Genomic DNA, 22,922 nt, shown 5'->3' on the forward strand with positions numbered 1-22,922 from the left:
AGGGCCCCTTAGCTGCCACCTCTTTTCTGCAGGAAGGGGAAGAAGGGCAGGAGGAGCGAGGTGGGGGGGCTCTTGGGGGGGCAATGGAGGGGGGCGGCCACACTGGCCTCAGGAATGGGAGAGCTGTGGCTATCCTTGCTGACATTGCAGAGGCTGAAGGCTGGGACCTGCCAGAGCCGTGATGGAGAGGCGGCTTCCTGGGCTTTCCCCTTTCCATCATGCTCCTTCCTTCCCCCCACTCCAGGAGAGGTGGGGTAGGAACGTGCCACTCCACCCCCTTTCACATCCACATACTCCCAGCCCCTCTATTCGTTCTGTTCAGTCGTTTGGTGCTGGCTTCCTGAGCCCAGTCTTCTGTTCTCATCAAAAGCAAGACAATCACAAAAACCCCAAATGACACCCCATGTCACACGCTGCACACCCTGAAGCTGGTGTTCCCATGGGGCAGGTGCAGAATCTCTTGCTGGCTCTTTCCAGTTCTGTCCTCTGACCCTCCGGAGCTCCAGCCCCAGATGTGGGCTCGGCCCCCACTGCTTTCCTGCCCAGAATCAGTAAGTCCCCACGGATCACAGGACAAAACAGCAGCCCGTACCCCTGTTCCCCCTGATGGTGGGCTCTTCTTCCTCCTCTGCCCCCGGACCGCCAGCACAGGGTCTGGGCCCTGACCCCCCACAACGTCAATCTTGGAGTGGCACCAAGGGTGACAGCTTGGTACCCAAGGGCAGAGGCCATGTCTAGGCCACCTCCAGTGTGGTCCCATGGAGCCTTCCTGCAGACCAGTGTCCTCAGTATGTGGCTGAAGATGGATGAAGCCCATGTCACGACTTTTCCAGGGGACACCTCTATGAGGCCCCAAGGGTGGCCCTTGTGTCAATCTGGCTGGTGGCCACTTCTGGGGCTGCCATCTCAGGCAGCCCACTGTCAGCAGTGTCCATGGGGCTGCAAGAACATATGGCTAGGTTGTGGGGGGTGGGCAGAGTGGAGGAACGTGGGAGGACAGTGTCTCTGGGACAAAAGGAGCCACAGGAGCTCCAACGAGGAGGCTTCCCGGGACGAAGTTTCTTGTGGGCGTCTGGCTGGGGCAGGGCACTTTGGGAGAGTTACGATGCTCCGGCTGCTGGGCTGGCGGAGCACAAACACCTCCCCTTGTAGGTCACAACGATGGCAGACTGTTTCAGCCAAAGGCCCGTGACCTCGAAGGTGACATCGCTTAAGGCCTGAGCGTGCTGCCTGGTGCTCTCCGTCGCTGATTTACACACTCCTGCTCCAACTCTCTAAAATCAATCTTTCTCCAATTGCCTCCTGGCTCCCAACAGCGTCCGGATCTGCCCTGCATGAGTAACTATGCAATCTTCTCCCACTCCCAGGGCTGCTTCTCCGGGAGCCCCAGCTTCTGATGAGGAAGAGTGGGGGTGGCGGTGGGGGTGGGGCCCGGCCCTGCCAGAGCCTCTGATGGGGTGGGGTGAGTGGTGGCAGGCAGCCCTCTGTGCCAGGCTCTCATAACACCGGCAGGGCAGGCCCTCGGTCCAGATGGGCCTGGGTGCACAAGAGTCAAGGACAGGGCCTCTCTATTATTGCTCACATACCAGGGAGCTCCACTGAGTTAGTAGGTGCCCTCCCTCTTTTATTTTGTGGATGTTTAGGATAATTACTTATTTTTCATATTAATAAACACTCTGAACTGGCAGTTGGCTTAATTCTGACATATTTTATGTCAAAAGAAATGATGGAGGGAGCCTGGGTGGCTCAGTTGGTTAAGCGACTGCCTTCAGCTCAGGTCATGATCCTGGAGTCCCGGGATTGAGTCCCACATCGGGCTCCCTGCTTGGCAGGGAGTCTGCTTCTCCCTCTGACCCTCTGCCCTCTCGTGCTATCTCTCTCATTCTCTCTCTCTCAAATAAATAAATAAATAAATCTTTAAAAAAAAAAAAAAAGAAATGGTGGAGGGGCTCTAATTAGCTCAGGGGCAGGTTTTCCTTCCGCAAAGGAACATGGAAAGCTCATTCTGCTCACCCTTCGTTATTTTTACAAAGTGTCTCTTTTTTAGGGAATTGAGTTTCTTTAGCTGAAGGTAGAGCAACTGCTTATTGGGGGGGGCATGTTCTTGGGGGCCCAGGGTCAGATGGTATAGAGCCTTGTACCTCTGCTCTCCTCCCTGGAAACTGGCAAGGAGCCTGATGACCCTCTCTGGGGGAGTCCTACCTGGAAGACCGAGACCTCTGAGAGCTGCTATATGTGTAGTGGGAAGGGGGAGCAAGGATGGGGACCCCCTCTTCCATCAACTCTTCTCCACCGTAACTGGGTCAGGGAGGGGCAAAGGGCTGTTTGGAGGTGCCACCTTCCTCCTTGTGCCTTGACCTCTTTTGGCTGTGCCACTGGCTAAAGGTGCCAGGATGTTTGCTCATGACACCCTACAGCAGCTCCATGAGGTGGTACCATTAGGTCTCACCGGACAGATGAGGAAACCAGGGATGGTGCTGGGATTCAAAGTGGCCATGCTGTGTCACCCACTCTGCTTACGGTCTGGCTTGGTTCCTCCCCCTGTTTAAGGGGTTGGCTCTCTTCCCAGCGTTGTGGGAATACATCACAGCTGTTTCTCCATCTCATCACCTCTGGTGTCCCCCAGCCTGGCCATGGTGACCCACATCCTTGTCTTTGACAAAGAAACAAGAGGTATCCCCAAACCCAAGCCCTTCAACCAGAAATTACCTCCAGCTTTGAGATAGCTGGGGACTGGGGTCAGGATCCCCATGAGCATGTGCTGGGCCCTACCTCCTGTCCTCGCACATCTGCACACCTTCATGTGGCCCAGGATCCCAGGGGCGCCCCCACCCCCAGCCCTGGGTTCCTTTCCTTTACAGAGCCAGCATGGGTAACTAGTCAGGGGTGTGACTGCATAAACTTGGCTCCTGTGTGAGCTCAGGCGAGTTACCTACTTCTCTAGGCCTCAGTTTCCCCATCTGTAAAATGGCCTTAAGGGCAGAGCCTGCTGCACAGAGCTGTTGTGAGGATTTGATGAGTTAACATTTGCAAAGGACAGGGTCACAGTAAGTGCTCTGTACCTGTTGCCAGTAGTTGTCCGTATTACTGTTATTCTAAAACACCTGCAGCTTAGGTTGCTCCCTTGGAACATCTGCTTCCCAATCTCCCTCCCCGATACTCCTTCCTCCAACTCTTTTTGCAGGACCCTGCACCCAACAGCAGTGCCCAGCAGAGCAAAACGGGATACCTTCTGGTAGATTCTCCCTCCTGAACTGTGCCCTCCATGTGTGCCCTTCTCCCCAGCCCTCCTCACTGGCCCCCCCTGCCTCCGGGTCCTCCTCCATCCTGCAGTTGAGGGAGCTTGGAAAGGTCCTACCAGACCTAACTTCCCAGCCTCATATACCGGAAGCCCTGCAGGATCTGACCCTTGCTTACCTCTGAGGTCTTACCTCTCACTGCCACACCCCCTTTCTTGGACACTGAACTTTTTGGTTACTCCAACAGCCCTCGCCTTTGCTCAAGTCATTTCCCTTCGTCAGCTACTGGGGTCACCTCTGCCCCGCCCCTAGATTGGGTCAAAGGCTCTCTCTCCCGGGGTGTCCTCCCCCAGGGGTGGGGTGGGGCTGAGACGAGGTGTCCACTGCCTGGGGACACTCCTTTACTCTGGAAAGGCCTCTGCCCCCCCCCCCCGCCCCCCCCCTTGCCCGCGGGGGGGGGGGTTCCCCCCCCCCCCCCCCCCCGCGCCCCCCGCTCGGCTCCTTCAGGTCTCGCGGCGCTGGACGCCGGAGGGGGCGGGGCAAGGGCGTCGGCCCCGCCCCCGCCCCCGCCCCGCAGTGGGACTCTGCCCGGCTCAGCGTGTGCCTCACTTCACGTGACACTGCTGCTGGGTGAACATGGCGGCGGCCACCGGGTGAGTGCTTCTCCCGTCCCTGGCCATTGGCCGGCGGCGCGGAGAGGGGGCCTGGGCCTCCAGGCTGATAGTCCCCGCCGCCGGGCCGCGGCCCCGCTGGTCGTGCTGTGTGGCCGCGGGCAGCGCGCTTCGTCGCGCGTTGGCGGGCGTCGGAGCCTCGGGCGGCTGGCGCCGCGCTCCGAGTCTGGGGCAGCTGAGCTCCCCTCTCCGCTGCCCGGTGGTCCTCGGGGCCACCTTGGCGCTCAGGCCCCACCCGCGCGCGTGGCGACTCCGCCGTGTGGCCGAGGTGGGGGCTCGGGTCTGCAGGCGCGTCCGCGGCCACGCCCCTCAGTTGGGCGCACGGCGTTGCCGGGTGCGGGGGTGGAGCGCTCCCGGGAGGAGGTGGTGTCTGAGAAGGGCTCCGAACCCCTTCCCCAACTGGGCACGTCCCCGCTTCCTTCAGGGCCCGAACATCACCTCAGGGACGCTTTCCCACAGTACCTATCCTACGTTTTGCAGTCCTTTACACCCTCTGATAAACTTTATTGTACACTTATTTCACTTGTTTCTTGTTTTCTCATTTGGAATGTAAGGTCAGGGGCTTTCTCTTGTTCACTCCTGGGCCTCACTGGTAAGTGCTTTGCACACAGTAGGCACTTCCTGAATTCTGCTGCATGAAAGAATGGGTGAAGGGTTCTGATAGCAGGAAGTGTGGACAGATGGGTTCACCAAAGTGTTGGGGAGAGTGTCCAAGAGGAGGGGACATCTGAGCAAAGGGTGAGTGACAAAGGTTGAGAGTTAAGACTGTGCTGGGGATGGGGGAGGGTGGGGTGCATCCTTGTGCTGGAAGGCGTGGTGTCCCATTGGCTTCTCCAGACTTTGTCATGAGCGACTGGAGCCATCTATGGGTTTTAATCTAATCAGATGTGCTCTTTAGATGAGGGTTGTGTGTGCGTTCAAGGGGAGGCCCAATGATGGGTATGGCATATGGGTCTGGTGGTGCTGGGGGCTAGGAGGGGAAGTGGTAGAGAGGGGGCACTGCCCCAGATGCCAGGCTGGGAACTGAGATCAGAATGGTGGAACCAGTGGGCTCACTTTTGGGGAGGTGGGGAGAATGGCAACAGAAGATGGCTGCTCAAGTGGCCCCCAAGGTTGAGAGAGCCTAGGACATACAAATCAAACAGTGGGCACCTGCTGTATTCCAGGGACAGTACAGGGCCTACCCTTAGTGGCTCACAGGCCACTGGGGCAGATGGACACATGGCACTCTGCCTGTGTCCTCTCTGCCTCTGGTCTGGGTGTGTGCCATGGAGGGGCATGGGTTCTAAGCTCAGGGGAAAGTGTGGGTGGGCTTCAGTCCCTGGATGACATGTGTGCCAGTCCTTGGGTGCCCCTCAGGCAGAGAACTGTGCGTATGAAGTCCCAGATGAGTGTTAAGGAACCTGGGGTCAGATCCTTGAACCGACCCTCTGAGCCTGTCTGAAAGAGCAGAGTGAGCAGTAGCTGTAGGCCAGTGCCCAGATGCAGGTCTGTTGTCTTTATATCTGGGCTGGCCAGGTGGTCATAGGGAATTCTAGGGGCTGCATTTGGGTTCAGGGCTCCATGCTGTCCTCCTGCTCTCCTGAAGGCACAGAGGAGCCAGGCTCCTTGTTTGGATGGGGGTGAGCCTGGAACTGGCCAAATCCTGGACGGAGGGCTCTTCTGGCAAAACTGATCCTCTGGGCCATGGGGGGAGGCAAGGAGGGGGAAACACAGAATGACAGAATTCTTGGAGAGGTGCACTATTGGAAGTGCAGGTAGCTTCCAGAGCTTGACAGGGCCTCCTTGGCAAGAGCCGTCCCAACTAGTATGGGGCTGCCCTGCTGGACACTTTGAATCTGAGGTCAAACCCTGGCAGCTTTCTTAAGGGGAGGAGGTTTTAAGTGTGTTTCCAACAAATCTCTGTGCCCATCTGCACACAGGGGGATAGATCAGAGTTGTCAGGCATGATGAGGCACTATGCCATCAAGTCATGGCCGTGACCTCCCCTGGGAGTCGGATTTGGTTGCCTGTAGAGTCCTACCAGAGCCTGGGCCAGGGGAGGCTGTGAAAGTCTCAGGTGACTGGAGTGTGCTCCGTGTGATTTGGGGAGCAATGGGAGTCCTCAACTAGTATCTCAGATTCAACTGGAAAGTCCAGATGCAATGAGAAGCTCCCCTGGGGAGGGTTTCAGGGTTGATCCTGCTCTTGTCCTGCCAGCTTGGGCAGGAACTTCCAAGTATGAGACAGAGGGTCCCATAGCCCCCAGAGGGTCTGCTCTAAAGTCCTCCCTGACTCCTCTCCCCCTCATCCCAAGGCACTTGGTGGGAGGGACCCCTACCTTCATTTTGAGCCATGCCTGAACTTTCCATGGTCAGAGTTGAGACTTACCCACTGTAGCCAGACCTGCCACGTGGCTTTTCCCCGTTCCCTTCTTTGCTGTGCCCACTCACCCGCTGGCCCTGGAGTGCCCTTGGCCTCTGGTGTAACTTTGCACATACTTGCAGGCCCACCTGAGATGACGATTCCTCCTCCTAGAAACCTTTCCTGACCGCCTGCCTTCCTGACTTCCGATACAAGCTTCCTGCTCAGAACCCCAGAGAATCCCAGTTTTTTTCCCACTGAGAGGATGCTTTTCCATGTCAGCACACCTGCCAATTGTGGTTGAGAGGTTGCTTCCCTTCCTGCCTCTGCTGGGACCTTGGAGCCCAGGGACCAGTTAAGTTTGTACCTCCAGGCCATGTGGCCACCCTGTGGTTGGTGCTGGGTGACGTGGTGCCTAAGGAAGAAAAGGGGGATTTACTCTAAATTAGCCCAGTGTGCTGTCCTGCTTTGCAAGGAGGCTCTCAGTGTTTGAGGAAAGGAGATGTGGGCGGGGAGGGGGACACAATTCTGCGTAGGATGAAGAAACTCCTTTAATTTTTTTAATTGAGTGGCTCCCAGGGAGCTGCTGTCCAGAGAGCCTTTGCCAGCAAGGAAGTGCAGATGGGCTGCCCTGGGTGTGAACCTGTTGAATCATGGGTCATGCCAGAATCAGCGTTTCGGGAGAAAAGTAACCTGAGGAATTAAGTTCAGGATCAAAGCCTGTCTGCACCCTGACGTGAACCCTGTGCTCCTGGGTGAGAGGAGTCAGGCTGACCCCGGTGGGTGGGTAAGGGTGGGTCTGTGGGAGGCGGGCCGGCTGCTGAGTGTCCCTTTTCCAGGCTTGGTCCTGACTCCACATAGCTCTCTTTCTCTCCATCTCTGTGTGTGCTTACCCCCCCGGCCCTTCCAGCCGGGGTGAGTGGGTTGCCCTTGCTGACGGCCAGCAAGTGGGCTCGGTGCCCAGCCCAACCTGGAGCCTGAGGGTGAGGAAGCAGGAGGTCCTTGGCTGGCTCTTGCCAGGAGCTTAGCAGCGTGGCCCCATCTAGAAGCGGCATCGCATTGTAGTGCAGGGACCTTGTCCTTGTCTGTGCCATGGACCCCATGTGTATCGGTGAGTCCTGTGCCCCCTTCTCAGCGTGATGTTTTTAAATGCATAAAATGGAACACAGAGGATTACAGGGAAAACCAATTGTATTAAAATATAGTTATCAAAATGTTAATTTACAATATAGTAATAGATGCTTCTTTATTAACCCATTAAGTAATAAAAGCAGCAGGCCCAATAACCACCTTAATTTTGAAGCAGTGGTGAACAAGAGTGACATTTTGAGTTGCCATGACGTCAGTAATGTGATAGGAAAATGCCTGTGCTTGTTGCTGACAGATTCGTATGTTGCTGATACTGCTGTGGTTAGTTGCTGACATTAATAATTGAAGAAAAGGCGAATTGGGATGAGAGGTTAAAGCCCATAAAGATACCATTTTTTCACATCCAAGTAGATGGAGTCCCTCAGTTCTGTGTGCGAATCCCCACGAGCCTTGGGTGCGAGTTCTGCACATGGCCACGAGGCGAGGAGGAGGTGCTCAGCATTGGTCTGGGGGGACAGGAATGGGTTGCGGGGGCAGCAGCATCACACTTTCCCTGAGGCCAGCCCCACTCCCGGTCATGGTTGGCCGGGCCGGGCTAGCCCGTTGGGGCTGGAGCTTGTGCTCTGGGTCTCTGGTGCCCCAGGGCCAGTCCGCTGGCCCCTGCTGTTTTCCTCGACCATTGCCTTATTTATGCCGGCACTTGGGGATGACCTGGCTTTTGCCTTCTAAATTCGGGATGCCAGCGATAGCGCCAGTGGGAAGCAGGTAGAGGTGTTTTATTGGTGCTGCTTTTGCCGAGCTTGCAGGAAGTCACCTGCTCTGGCTCTGGGCCCAATCTTCTCTCACGGGGTTTGGTTTACACCAGGAGAAATCAAAAGGCGCGTTTATCTATGAACCTTGATTCTGGGGGTGCCCTGCCGTAAGCAGTGGCTGCAGTTCATCGGCCCGCCTGGCCTGCCCTTCTCTGTTGTGGCCGAGCCCCACCGGGACCCAGGCAGTATTGCAGATTTTCTTCACGGTAGCAGCTGACACTCCCAGAGAGGATTCTTAGCAAGTTTCCTGTCTTGACCTGGGCTTCCTGGCCCTTGGGCCAGAAGGTCCCAGTCCAGGTGCCCCGAGGCATGGAGGCCTCTCAGAAGGTTCTGGACAAGAGGAAGCCCAGCCCTTCTGAGAGCCTTCCTGGTGGGGGTATGGTGGCAGGCCAGGGGGAGCTGGTGTCTGGTGTGTTGAAGGAGAGAGGGCTAGGGAGAGGGGTGAGGAGTGGTGGGGGACGAGGTGGGCAGGGCTAGGGGGTGGGTGCTTGGAATCGGGCACTTCTAGCCAGTTGTGCTATGGAGTCTGCATGCGTCTGGCACCTTTGGCCAGTGCCACCTGCCGTGGTGCCTCGGTGGTGGCCCCTCTCCACCCCTGGGGAATGTGCAGAGACAAGGTTCTCCTCTGGGCCACCTGCTCCACGGGCTTTGCTGAGGGAGGGGAAAGAGTGTGGGGGGCCGCGGGGATGCTGGTGGCTACACTTTCAGTTCCTGACCACACGGCCAGCTGGGATGCAGGCATGTTTACGAGCTGCCGCCTCTGCCCTTTGATCCTTGTGGCTGAGCATAGCAGAAAAATGGCCCGGCCTCAAGGAAGTCCTGGCCCCTGTCCAGCTGCTCTGGGAGGGTGGGCGGCAGGCCATGCCCAGGGACCGGGGTGTTCTCATCCTGTGGACATATGTGGGGTGTGCATGACCCCTCCACCCTTTCTGGCAAGGCTGGGCTCCAGGGTTCTGCTTCCTGCCGCACTGGAGCTGATGTGGCAATTTCTGGTCTGCACAGCTGTGCGGGTGACCCCACATTGTGACAGTTGTTCACTCAGCACATATTTATTGAGTACTTGCCATGTGCCAAGCAGGGTGCTAGGCACTGGGGCAGCAGTGACCAGGGCAGACACAGATCTGTGCCTATGGGATTTACGTTCTTGTGCGTGGAGGCAGCTCCTCCAGTGAGCACCAGTAAACACAGGCTGCATTTACGTTAGAAGGTGCTTGTGTCACTTCAGCCAGGGACCTGGCAGAGCCTCACTCGAAGGGCTGAGGAGAGTTCAATGCAGGGTCAGTGTACAGCGCTGTGGGCAGGTTCAGGGGACCTGGGAGAGAAGAGGCAGGAAGCTGGCCGGGAGCCAGCAAAGGTGGTGCTGGGAGAAGGGAGGCCTGGGAGCTGTGGCCCTGAGGGGAGGGACCCCCAGCCAGCAGGTTCTAGGTTCCACCAGGGAGGGAGCAGGGAATGGATTCTCTGTCCTCCCTCCACCCTCTGGTCTCCTGCCCTGCTTCCCAGTGGCTAAATCCACCTGGAGCCTTATTGAAGTCCTGGGAGGGGGGCGTGCAGAACAGGGAGAGTGGATCTGGAAGGTACAAGTGCTAAGTAGAGGGCCAGGCAAGTTTAAAGTTTAAAGGAAGGCCAGGGAAGACCGTCCTGAGATGTGCCAGAGGTGTCACCTGCTTGCGTGTCCCTGCCTCTGAGGAGCCTATGGCCAGGTGAATGTGGGAGGTGCCATCTGCCCGGCTCTCATGCGGTCCCTGGCAGAGCCCTCTCTCTTGAACCAGCTCTGGGCCGTGCCTGCCCTCCCGGGCCTGCCTGCGCACCTGCTGCCCCCTGGCTGGAGAGCCTGCAGGGCCTCCCTCAGGCACACACCACAGGGCCCTGCCTGACTCCTCCTCCACCCCCTGGGCCTGGCCCCCAGCACGCTTCCTGGAACTTGACCTCCATCCTCCACTGAGTCCTTCATTCAGGAAGGAGGCGAGGTCCCTGCCCTCCTAGAGATTACATTTTACCTGGGGAGACCAGGATCAGGTAAATAAATGATGTTACGCAGTGCCGTGTGCTCTAGAGAGGAGTGAAAAGAATAGGGGATAAGGTTTGGACGGAGTACTGGTAAGCTTCTGGGAAGAGTGGCCATTTCTGCAGAGGCCTAGATACAGTGAGAGAACACGAGCCATCCGGGCACCCGTGGAGTGTTCTTGGTGTTTGGAGAAGAGCTGGGATGCTCCTGCAGGCAAAGTGGGGGTTGGATCCCCCCAGTGCCTGGTAGCTCTCCTCCAAGTGCACTTGATAGCTGAGGCAGGGTGGGCAGGGGAGGGCCTGCTCAGATTTGCATTGCAAAGGGTCCTTCTGGGTGGGTGCAGAAGAGGCTGTGGGGGAAGCTGGGACCAAAGAGAGCCTGGAGAGTTCCCTGTGGTTGTCCAGGTGGGAGATGGGGGTTCCCCAGCTGGAGGAGGAGCTAAGGAGAGAGGGAGCCTGAGCATGGTTGGGGGCGGTGGAAATAGTGGTCCCCAGGGTCCTGAGTGCCCGGAGGCTGGGTAAGGACTGGGAAGCCAGTGCTGATTGAGAGTGGGGGTCACTGTGGCCTGGCAGGGGCTACAGTGCAGGGAGGGGTGGGCCGAGGCCCAGGGTGGGGATTGAGGAGAGCATGGGCTACTGGGACACTAGAACAGGGAGCTTGAGTGACTCTGCAGAGATTATTTCCTTCAAAGGGGAGAGAGAAAGCAACTGCTGGAGGTGAGTGGCAGTCAAGGGAAGTGTTTTTATCTATTATGAGGGTGAGGTTCCTGTACCTTGGATGCGAAGAGTGATCCTGGGAGGGAAACGTGGTGCTGGAGCAACCTGGGAATAGACATGGGTTGCAGGGTCCAGAGGCAGGTGGGCTTTGGGGAGTGGGTGCTGGGAGGGTAAGCTGTTTTCTCAGCGTAAATGGGAGTGTGGTGGGGAGAGACACCTGCCTGCTCTCCTGTGACATCTGTCCTCCAGGACAGCACCCGAAGGCTGCCACTGCCCCGTCCATCTCACCCTGGTCCCCTCGGCACAGACCCGCTTCGGGCCCTGGTACTGGGTGTCCTGTGTATGTGCACTGGGGACAGGTGGGTGCCCCAGCCTGCGCTGCTGGGTCTGTGACTTGCAGAGAATACATCATGCAGCCACGAGGGCAGCAATGCAGTGTTGTCTGGGCCAGATCATAGACCCTTCTCGTGTGGATGGTAAGCTCCTTGAGGGTAGGCATTGAGTGCGTCTGCAAACCATTGCAGGCTTTCCCTCCAGGGGCTGGTGAAGCAGATGCAGCTTTCCCTCATCCCCACTCCAGGTCCAGGGCTCAGGGACAGCAGGGCAGGGTGGGGTGCCCCGTGGTCCTCGGCAGCCCAGGGAGGGGCTGTTTCTGGGTCCCCCAGCAGGCTCGGCCCTCTAGTGACCTCAGGCCGCAGGTGGTGGTTGGGCTCCGTGGTGCTAACAGAAGCCCAGGTGGCGACGTGTGCTTCTGTCTTTACAGACCTTCGTTCTGGCTGGGGAATGAGACCCTGAAGGTGCCCCTGGCGCTCTTCGCTCTGAACAGACAGCGCCTGTGTGAGCGGCTGCGCAAGAACCCGGCCATGCAGGCTGGCAGTGTCGTGCTGCTGCAGGGGGGGGACGACACCCAGCGCTACTGCACTGACACCGGCGTCCTCTTCCGCCAGGTGAGCCTGCCCTGCTGCCTTCCTGCGCCTTCAACTGGGCACCAGGCCTCCGGTGGGCCACCTGCCCTCCCCTGGCATCAGGCCTGGTGGGCCTTGGGGAGCTTTACCCCCAAGGGGCCCTGGAAGAGGTCTCAGAGGGCGGGCCGAGGCCTGGGCACCCACAGAGCCCCGACTCTGGAGGGGTAGAGCCCTCCTTGCTGTGGATGGGGGCAGAGCTGATGCCAGCCAGTCTCAGCTCTTAGGTCAGCATACAGAAAAATGACATTCCTAGGGGAGCACGCAGGCAGGAAGGCTTCATGGAAGAGGCGATATTTGGTATTTGGCGTGGGCCCTGAAGGCCAGGGCAAATTCTGACAAGTACAGGTGGGAGTGGGTGTTCCAGGCTGGGGAGGGGGTGTGTGTCCACAGGAGTGAGTGATAAGGGGGTGAGCTGGGCAGAGGTGCAGATGGGGAGGCCTGACTTCTGGGGGCCAGATTCTGCCTGCACAGGGAAGATACGGGCTGCCAAGGACTGGAGAGAAGGCATGGGAATAGGGTGCTGGGCAGGAGTGGGAGGCCCACACATTCATCCCGGCTTGGCCATTGCTGACTCGGTGACCCTCCCTGGGCTTCGGTGTCCTGGTCTGGGAAGTAGACTAGGGACGCATTGAGGTTCTGGGATCCTGTGTGGCAGAGGGTGGCCTAGCAGCAGGAAGCCAGCCTGGATGTGGTGTGGCTGAGAATCACTGGCATCACCCAGTTTCCAGGAGCAGGAGCAAGGACCCTCAATAGAGGGGCTCACCCAGAAAGCTGGAGAGGCCCTGAGCTGGCCCCACTCTCATCGATCCCAGCTTTGCACTCACTTTACAGATGATAAAACTGAGCCTCAGAGAGGAACCAACTTGCCAGAGGGGGAGCTGGATTAATTAGAAGCCCTTCTCTGGACTCTAAGGATACTGTTCTCTTCTCCTCCCTGCTGTTCCCAGAGCTGGTGCCTGACACCTTGGGAACTCTAGAACCTCCCTGGGGGCAGGCAGAGCCTTGGGGACACGGCCATCTGGCATCCGGGCCAGGAGGAAGCAGGGAAACGTGAAGGAGAACTGAGTGTGGAGGGGCGGCCAGACGTGGCCTCCCCAGCTGGGCTGTGTCCCCCCCCCACAGGACACAGACGGGCTGTCAGCTGCTGAGAGCAATTGCACTGTTTTTGCTGAAAGTGGCTCCTGCTGGAAACTGTCCCTGTGTCACGTTCTTGCAGCTGCAAGCCTGCAGTCCCCTGGTTCCTAGAGACGTGGAGGTCTCGTTTTCTCTGACTAGTCTCGATGCTTCTTGAGGTTTGCGTATTCTATGGTTTAAAAACCGATCTCCTAAATTCAGCCTTTGGCTCCCTTTCTGCTGTTATGCAAGGTTAATTTTAGAAGAGATCCTCCTCCACTTCATACCTTTATAACATTATTTGAGCTCAGTGTTTATTGCTAAACACTGAAGTCATCAGCTGCCCAGGAGGTGGGAGAAGGAAGTAAGTCCTAAATGGAGAAATCCATTTCCATGCAGATGTCTGGCCTGGGTGTCTAAGTCAGGGTGGCATCTTGCCCACCTTTGGGCATGGGGGCAGCAGAGAGGCGCAGGTAGGGCTGTGCCGGGCCTGTGGTGCATGTGAGCACCCGTGTCCTAGTGTGCCCTGGGGTGCCCGGCCAGCGGCTAAGGGGTGTGGCCAGAGAGGGGGTAGTGGCGGGGGGGGGGGCTCGGGCACATGCATGGACCGTGCATCCTCAGAGGAGGCCCAGAGCAGGGTGGGAGGAGCCAGCTGGGCTGCCCCGTGCCAAATCCCGGAAAGGGGTGCTGGGCAGCCTGCTGCTGGCAAGGTGGGGGGCAGAGTGCACAGGTGGGGAACTATGTGCAGCTGGGGGCAGGCTCCGAGAGCCGGGGGGGGTCTGAGCAGACTCTCTGGGGAGCTCGGTCTGACACCCCACCTATCTCCTTGGGCCTCACGTTTTTGTCCTGCTGACCTGGTGACCAAGGTCCTTGTTTCCATCCCAGGAGTCTTTCTTTCACTGGGCATTCGGCGTCACCGACCCAGGCTGCTACGGCACGATTGAGGTTGGCACCGGGAAGTCCACCCTGTTTGTGCCCAGGCTTCCTGCGAGCTATGCCACCTGGATGGGAAAGTAAGGAGCTACCGGGGCCCTGTGACTGGGCCTGCTGCCCACTGGGCTCGGGGTGGGGGGCAGGGCCTGGCTTGCAGTGGCAAGGAGGGAAGGAGCAGTGGGGTTGGGGTGGTGTCAGTGGTTGGGTCCATTGACAGCCTGCTCGGGGCTGGAGCCTTGTCTCCTTGGTTGGGAAGGAGTGTCAGAGCCATGGCCACAGACTACGGTCATGTCTGTGTGGAGGTACTATTTATTAATCTTGAAATTCTGGATTCCCAGCTTTGTTAAAATGCTGGAGGCTTTGGCCCCAGTGGGCCATCACTTGTGCGAGGCATCAGTGGGAGGTGGCCCCAAACTTGGGTGTCGTGGGGGTTGGCTCTGGACCCTTCTCTGAGGCCCACCCCTCACGGGGCATTGCTGGGTGCTGCTGTGTGCCTGTCTCTGGCTCTGAGGGAGGCCCTGCCTCAGTCGGCTCACCTATGAGGCCCGGCGGGGGCTCTAGGCTTGTGCTGTGTGAGGAGTGTGGTACTGGGGCCTGGGCTATGTTCGGAGGCCTCCTCCCCATCGTCTGCGGCACCTTCCAGTGCCAGGGTCCTTGGCCGTGTCTACCCCCCGTGGGAGCCATCCTGCCTCTCCGAGGTACTGAGGCAGAAGCCATACTTAAGCATGGGTGCTCAAGGCACTCAGGGCATCCCGCTAAGTGCTCATCACCTTCAGCGTGTCATTTCTGCCTGGAGAATTAGCCTCTGGGCTAATGTCTGAATTGCAGCCCTTGCTGCCTGGTGTCCCCGAAGGCTCATTACCAGGTGGGCTGGCTGACCTGTGGCTCTGTGCAGAGGGCCGGGACAGGGCCTCCCCCACCAGCCCTTCAGTGCAAACTCCGGTTCCTCCTTTGTTGGAGACTTCTGTCATCCTGGGGAAGGGGTTCAGGCTCACAAGTTGGTAACAGTTCTGCTTTGAGGCCTCCTGGCCCGTGAAGACAGCTTGAAGCAGAACTGACAGCAGAAGAGAAGTTCGCCGGGCTTCCCTGGCAGCGTGCTTTCCCGCTTGGCCCTGGGGAGGGAGGGTGGGAAGCAGGCGTGCCCGATCCAGTTGGCCTTTGGAGGGCATGGCTGGGCACCTAGGTCCTGGCCCTCTCAGAGGCCTCTGGGGCAGATGGCCTAAACAGGTCCCTGCTGTAATGAGCAGGTTCCCATTGGCCTCCAAGCCTGGGTTAGGGTGAACACGGGAAGGTTGTGCTGCCTTTTTCCCGAGGGACGGGGTGGTGCATTGGGCAAGGTGAGCCAGGCCCAGTGAGAGCCCCCAGAGCTCCACGCCGCCCAGCCCTAGGAGGGGGGGAGAAGGGGGCTGCAGAAGGGGAGCCGGCCACAGTAGATGTCTTGCTCTGTCCTCTGGACCTCCCTGCCTGCTTTGCCACAGTGTCTTTTACCTGCAGAGACACTGGCCTCCAGTTTGGCCTGGGGGAGGCCTCCTCCGTCCGTTCTTCCAGGACCCCTCCTCCTGCTAGATCAGCAGGGCCAGGCCTGAAGACGTGGGTGCTCATGGGGAGGTGGTTCTGCCTCACCCAACTCTTGCCTCCCCATTCCCTTGTAGCCCTGATAGTCGGCCTTTAGCATATTCCTGGTCTAATCCTTATGACTGCCCTGCTTTAAAGAGGCACAGCTTCCGGGTGGTGGCGTGGCCTGTGCAGGTCGTGCGGGTCAGTCTTGCTGGAAGCTGGCTGGATGGCGGGGCATGGCGTCTTCACAGAGCAGGTCTTGTCACTATCGGGACCTCTGATTCCTTATCTGTGGGACGGTGACAAGGCTGCTCATGAGGCACCACCGGGGCTGTTGTCATGGAGATGGGCACTGTGCAGATGGCTACCTTTTGTGACAATGAAATGCGGTGGTAAAGATGCCAGGGACAGGCGGCTTGTGATGTCCAGAAGTGGCCCCAGGAATATTTGTGGCCATTCCCGTTGGAGAGGTGGGCTCCTCCAGGTCGAGACCTGGTGACTGCCTTGATGTGTGAAGGTGGCAGGGTCATCCTGTGGCTAGACTCCTGGTTCTTGCTCATGGGACACCTGCCCTTGAACCCTGCTGCCGTGCTGCAAGGAAGCCCACACTCGCCCGTGTCAGGGGACCTCATGGACGGGAGCGGGGGTAGGGGGGCTCTGGCTGACAGCCAGACCACCTGCCAGAGTGGGTGACTCCAAACCCCAGCCTTTGAGTCCTCCTGCTGAGGTCCCAGACCTCGTGGAGCAGAGATACGCTGTCCTCTCTGGCCTCTGTCCCAAGCCCGGACCTTCAGAGTCCGTGAACATGAAAAATGTCAGTATGGTTTGCTACAAAGCCCTGGTAACTGGTACAGCTGTGCTGAGGAGTTTCCTGGTGAGAATGTAGGTCTGGTCTTGGTAAGAGGATTCTTCCAGAACCCTTCCTGCACGTGAGATGATCACAGAGCTGTGGCCTCCGCCCTACCTGCTAGTGGCACGTCTCAGAAATAGCTGGGGCCCCAGTGCCTGGGCAGTGCCCATGATTTTGACCTGGCTGCCCTCTGAGCTGCCCCGGGACCCTGCCTGCTGGCTCTGAGAGTGCCAGTCCTGAGGGCGGAAGGGCTCCACCGTGAGATGTGGGCGTGGATGGGGGGCTAGGGGAGGGTCTGAGCAGGGCCTCACTGGACTTTCTGTCTCCTGCTTTGTCTTGCATCAAGTCGGGGAGTGCCTGTCCTGGAGGGTGGACATCCTCCAGGGCTGTGGGCGGAGAGGCCTGTCCCTGCCTTGGGGACTCCACCATCCAGTGGGAAAATCTGAGCAAATCTCATCATGTTTCCCCACAGCCACCATCTGGGGAGCCAAATGGCACTTGCCTGGAGGGTTTAAAACCCAGGACTTGATTGGTCAGGGAACAGCTGTTAGCAGTTGGCTATTCTGAAGTGTAATCCTCAGTAATACAGGAATAATATTCTGTGCTTTGGCCATGGCTCGTTTTCAGGGCTGCTGTTAAAAGTTCTCCTTTAGGGGTGTCTGGGTGGCTCAGTCGGTTGAGCATCTGACTCCTAGTTTTGGTTCAGGTCATGATCTCAAGGTTGTAAGATTGAACCCTGAGTCAGGCTCCATGCTCACCAGGCAGTCTGCTTGAGATTCTTTCTCTCCCTCTCCCCCTCCCCCTGCTCGTGCACATACATACTCTCTCTCTTTCTCTCTAAAATCAATCAATCAATCAATCAATCAATCAATCTTTATAAAAAAAAGTTCTCCTTTAGTCTGGCCCTGCTTTGCTGAGCCAGCTGATTATCTGGTGGGGACATAGAGGCTTGTGTGACCTTTGAGTGTAGAGATGGGTCTGCAGTGTGGTTCTCCCTGTTGGAAAGGCTCCATGCTGGGCAGGCCAGAATGAGCAGGTCAGTTCCTTCCGGCCCCACAGCAGAGAGCTAGACCCTTATCTCCTGCAGACCTGGCTCCCCAGTGTGGCCAGCCAGGCAGACCTTTACCTTCCTCTGCCCCCATGTGTCCTCTCCTGGGCCCCATGTCCCGAGCCTTTGGGAGAGAAGGCTCAGTTACAGCGGGACAGTGGCGAAGGGGTTGGTTGTCTGGGGCTGAAGTTGGGGAGTGGCCAGATCTGATTGCGTGTGGCTGTTTCCAGACACTCTCGTGATTAACAGGGCTTGGGAGCGAGGCTGTTGGGATTACCTGGCCTTTGCAATCAAAACCCACCAGACTGAACATTTGACCTTCAGCTCCTCATCTTCCTTTTGCGTCTCTATCTGATGGCTTTTGAAAGTCCATCTGGCAGATACCGCAATCCAAAGTCATCTAGGGAAGCAGCACTCCCATCTGCAGATCTGCCACTTCCTGCGTAAAGGGCAGGGTCCTGTTGTCAGGGCAGCAGACACCGAGGGGCCCGGCCTGTTCCTCACCCCAGGCCTTTTTTGGGACAGCTGTGTGGTAGCCCCTAATTTGTTTTCATTTGGAATCTTTGCTCACAAAAGTCTGGTGCCTTTGGATGTGAGTGTCTCCCATCATTTTTGTCAGGACCGGGCTTAGCTGGTGGCAGCCTTGGCTGCTTTGCACGGTGTCTGGAGTCCTCTGAGCAGGCAGGGAACTGTCTCAGCGACTCAGTACGGGGCAGCTTCAGTGCCCACAGAGGGCCCCTCATTCCCGGGCACGGTCCTCAGGATCAGGCACCTGCATTGCTTTGGAGAGATCTGCGTTTCTCTGACCAGCCACTGGCTTCTCGAAGTGGTTGCCGACCTCCGTTGGGGAGCAAGCCGCGGCGCTGGGCCGTGAGCAGCGTGAGAGGCTGCAGCAGTGGGTGCAGCTGAAGGCGGACTCAGGCCCCTGCGAAGGGGTGGTGACTGCTGCACTTGGGTCCTCCTACTTAGTCATTAACCGCACGGAGGTGGCCAGCTGGCCGGCAAGGCCTGTGCTTGGCAATTCCATATTCTCAAGAGCTCCATTGTGTCCGCACCACTCGAATTCCTTCAATGTCTCCTTCGCGCAGGAGGCCAGCATGGGGTGCTGCTACTCACTGTGTCGACCCTGACCCTGAATTCTGGGAAAGGCCTCCTCTCAGTCGTGCCAGGCTCTCTCCTCTCTCCTACCAGAGCTGTCCCTTCCCTTTGAAGGGCGAGTTTCTGGGGTGGGGCCGGCTGCCCCTGTGACCCACTCTTTCCCGGTCCAGTGGCTTTATCTGAACCTCCTGTATGGTGGGGTCTGCCACGAGCTGCGCTGCGGGACCCTAGACTCAGGCAGGGCAGGATGCAGGCCCTCCACGTGGCTGCCCCCCGCCTGGTGCTCGGTGGGTCTGTAGCTGCCCCGCGACCTCTCCCGCCACTTCTGTATGGCTCTCGTGGGCGTATCGCTCCTTCTCCCGTCAGCCCTGCCGGATCGCGGCTGCTGAGCCTCTGGTGGCTGGCTTATCCCTTCGGGTGACATTTAAATTATTTTTACCATAATTAGCCCCCAAACATGAGCAATAGGTAGTGTTCAAACTTAATTATCTCTGCCCTTTCGGAAAGAATGGCATGCAGAGTGCCAGAAAAGATACTCACGGCTTTTTAGATTGTATCTGTCAGGTGATCATTCCTGTTGAGAACCAGGTCAGTGGTAGTTGGGTGGTTTTGGGTGCTCTGGACTGTGTCCTTTGACCTCTTTGAGGAGGACAGGGGGCACGTTGGGGAGCTGGCACCCGCCCTCACCTCCTCCCAGATAATCAGGGTGGCAGCGGCAGGCTCTCCTGTGGGCTGCCCGGCCCTGGCTTCTCCTTGGCTCCTGTGGCAAGCGGATGACTGTGGCTGGCAGGCGAGGGGTGGACAGGTGAGCGCGCAGCCCTGGAGCCGCCCGCAGGTCACGGCCACCTTGTGTTTGCCTCGCCTTTATCCCTCCTCCTCCTATCTCCTCTGGTTCCACATTGTGAAGACCTTGACCTCAGGTTGGGTACACGGAGATGTTCCCGGGTCTCAGGTCTAGGTCTGTGCGGAGGCCTGACCACCAAGATTCTCGGGCAGGGCACGCAGGCATGCGTTCCCTGGGGTGATGGCTGAGATGCCCCCTGTAGGAAGCATCTCTTGAAAGCAGGTTCTTGGCATCTCCCAAAGCTTCTGGGAGTTTGCTCTGGATGCCTGTCACAGCTGCAAGCGATGAAGTGACGAGGCCAGAGGTGGGTTGGAGACCTGTTGAGGATGCAGGGCATCTATCCTGGCGCTGGGACTGCAGCCGGTGCAGTGGAGGGTGGATGTGGTGAGGACGCCGATGGCCCCACCTCACCCTTATGGCATGTGCTTTTGTGCATGGCTGTGTCACCACTTAGTCACCAAGGGTCAGTGAGCTGTCCGTGGTAGATGGAGAACTGGAGCAAGGGCTCAGGGAAGGGAATGGGCGTCTGTTTCCCGGCCAGTGACACTAGTCACTGGTATCTCAAAGGCACAGGGAGCTCGCTTTTGGAGATGGTCCTCTCCAAGTCTAGAAGTGTGCTCCCTCCCCTGGCCTCTCTGGGCCTCCCCAGGCACCCTGTCCTTGGCACCCTCACCCCCCGTGTCATCTGCCCGTCCTTGAGAGTCCAGGAAGCACAGGCTGAAAACCATCTGCTGTTTTCCCCTGAGGCCTCTTTCGGATCTAACACTTGGTGACTAGAATACCATGCGATCACAGGCAGGCTGGGGGCATACCCCCCCGTGCTGATGTGGTGCCCAGGCGTGGGATGGTGCAGGATGGTGTGTGTGCGTCATTAGACTTGGCTGGTGACACCCTCCCCTCATGTAGCTAGTGCCCCACCTCGTGTGAGCTCTGTCACCAGCAGTGACATCAACTCAGCCACTGACCAGGAGGCTGGGGTGGGGGGGGTGTTCCTTTCCAGACTGCAACCATGACCCAGAGCCCTTTGGGAGGTGGCCCAACCTCCTCCTCCCTTTGTCTCTGTCTTCTCATGGCTGATTTTTCAGGGGTGATGAGTAAGCTTGAATGTTTCTCATCACAGTGAGTAATACTGATATTGACTTCTTTCAAATGTTAATTTTAAAACATTCCTCTAAAGAGGCTCTATGGGGGGCGGGGCGCTCCTGGGAGGCAGCTTATTTCATGCCCCAGAGGGTATGCTGGCTGCCCCCCCCATGGGCTCTCACTGGTGGTGGAGGGGGAGGTGTGGTCTGTAGATGCCTCCTGCCAGTGGCCAGGGTCATGGGCTTCGAGGTCGGGCACAGGTCACCTGGGGGAGGTCAGGGGAGGCAGGTGAGGTTCAGTGTTCACTCTGTGGCCCGGGGCTTTACGGTCTGGGCTTGGGGGCGGGAAGGCAGCCTGTGCCGAGTGTGGCCAAACCCTCACCCTGGTGTTCCTTGTGCTTCTCTTTGAGGATCCACTCCAAGGAGTACTTCAAGGAGAAGTATGCCGTGGATGACGTCCAGTATACAGACGAGGTCAGTAGCAGCCAACTCCTCTCTGAGCTGTTGAGGGCCTCCCTCACCCCCTTCCTCTCACGGCCATAACCTGGCGGCCTGCGGTGGGATGCCACCACCCGGCCGCCAGCCACCGCAGCAGTGGCCTCGTTTGGGGAGCGCCGGCAGGATGTGTACCTCAGACTTCCCTGAAGAGGCCCCCCCTTTGCCTGGCCCAGTGCCCCTGACTCAGTGGCTGGAGGCCTCTGGTACCTGGGTTGTGGCTGCTGAGCTTCCCAGAGGGAGAACATCTCTGGGAGGTCTCCTCTCAATGTCCCCCCCAGCTCAGCCCTGGCCTCCACATGTTGGGAGGTCCTCCCCACAGCTGCCACTGCCAGAAAAGCCCCAGACTTTGAGAGCCCTGTAGGGTGGGGTGCAGTTGGAAGTTTCCTGGCTTTAATCTGCTTCCCAGCGTGGATGCCCACTGGTGTCATGTGGCCTGGATAGGTGAATGACTGTCCTTCTGGGAGGTTCTGCATCTGTCCTGAATCCGGGCAGTCGCGGGGCGCTGCCCCTGACTTCCACGGCTGATGGGACGGGGCTGGGGCAGGGCTGAGAGCACAGCAATGCGCCCCCACGGTCTCCTTGGGGGACCAAGACCCCCAACACTGCAGCCACTGCCAGGCCCACAGGGAGACCTCTCTGCTCCATCCCTGGGCACTGTTATAACCCCCACACCGTGTGTAGGTGAGTGCTAGGTAGAACATAAGCACCAGGAGGCCTGCTGCTCAAGTTCTGGCCCAGCCTGGCAGGGTCAGCTGGATGGGGCCCGCCCACACCACATTTCCCCAGCCAGACCGAGATCACACACGGACGTACCTAAGAGCTGGGGATCAGTGTGGAAGCAGCTGCTGAGTCAGCCAGCTGGAGACCAAGCAGCTACCCCTTCCCCTGGGTAGGACACAGGCTCTGTTGGGGAATGACGGCACTGGGTGGGAGGCAGGTTTGCAGGGATCCTGGCCAGGCCCACAGTGCAGTGAAGAAGCAGTGTGTCTCAGCCCTGGGGCAGGGGCCCAGCGCAGCCTGCTGGAGGACGCCTGGCCCCAACGCAGGCCAGCGTTAGTATTGTCCCCAACACATACATGGTCCTGCTCCAGTTCTGCTGCCCTAGAATGCCTGTCCCACTCCCCGCCCCCACCCCCACCCCGTATCCTACTGGAGCTCCGAGGCCTGTGCCAGTCCGCTGCATCCCCTGCTGACTGGTCCACACTGGCGCCCCTCCCACCCCGGCTCTTGGGACCTGCAGTGGACATGCTGGATACTGGCTGTTGTCTGCTCTCTAGTCTGCCTTTTGCTGCTTTATATTTGTCCCTAAGGCCCAGTTCCTTCCCCCAGACATTACTGTCACATTCTGCCTGCCTGGTTCCAGGGGCATGTGGGCATCAGAGCTGGTTGAGACCCAGGGCTGAACTCAGCAGCCAGGACGCAGGCTGCTGCAGAAGGTGACTGGCAGGGCGGTGCCTGTCAGGAGGGCCTTGGGAAGGAGTGCAGCTTGTATCGACGAGGCCGTGGGCGCCTGTGTCTGCAGCGCCTGCTGCCCTGTTGGGTTACAGAGAGAGGGGGCTTTTGATGGATCTTTCTTTTTTGTCCTGGGATTTCAATACCAAGTTACTGGGGGTGACTCATAGCATCTAAAGAGTCTGTTAATACACATGTGACCTGTTGTATTGATCTCTTTGGGTACAGGATCTCAAATAGTCTGAACATTTATTTGCATGCCCCAATGAGGTCATTTGCTACTCACCTTGTATCTCTAAGTACTAGGGAGTGAGTACTAGGTACTAGGGAGCAGTGACCTGCTCTTTCCTTAGTTCTGATTTTGTTCTTGACTCTCTCCTTTGGCAGGTGTATCCCTCCTGCCTCCATAAACTGCATTTTAACATTGTTGCTCTTGGGGACCTTGACCTTCCCAGAGACTTGGAGGGGGCAGCCCGGGACTCAGCCCTACCGACTCAGAGCATCTCTGTGCTACCGCCTGCCCAGCTGCCATCTGACATTGTTGCTTCTATGTCTGGGGGAACCTCAGCTCCATTCATCCTGTGGCTTCTGGGGAGAAGGAGGGGAG

The 22,922-nt window shown here is 58.2% G+C and overlaps 1 protein-coding gene across 3 annotated transcripts in view; it reads left to right on the top strand.

Annotated features, from left to right (window-relative positions):
• The first annotated feature begins 3,824 nt into the window (after positions 1–3,824).
• Positions 3,825–22,922, top strand: part of PEPD (peptidase D) — a 111,235-nt gene continuing 92,137 nt past the window's right edge. For 2 of the 3 annotated variants that reach the window (XM_025854325.2, XM_073885423.1), the window contains exons 1-4: positions 3,825–3,892; positions 11,639–11,822; positions 13,839–13,966; positions 20,776–20,839. In XM_025854325.2, coding sequence (XP_025710110.1) covers positions 3,876–3,892; positions 11,639–11,822; positions 13,839–13,966; positions 20,776–20,839 — 393 coding nt within the window. In that variant the 5' untranslated portion in view covers positions 3,825–3,875. Of the gene's footprint in view, positions 3,893–4,028; positions 4,179–11,638; positions 11,823–13,838; positions 13,967–20,775; positions 20,840–22,922 lie in introns of those variants that run through there. The other variant, XM_073885422.1, reaches the window with a different exon arrangement.

This window comes from Callorhinus ursinus, unplaced genomic scaffold, assembly GCF_003265705.2.
Source record: "Callorhinus ursinus isolate GAN/ISIS: 27379988/994484 unplaced genomic scaffold, GSC_fseal_2.0 scaffold61, whole genome shotgun sequence".
Classification (NCBI taxonomy): Eukaryota; Metazoa; Chordata; class Mammalia; order Carnivora; family Otariidae; genus Callorhinus; species Callorhinus ursinus.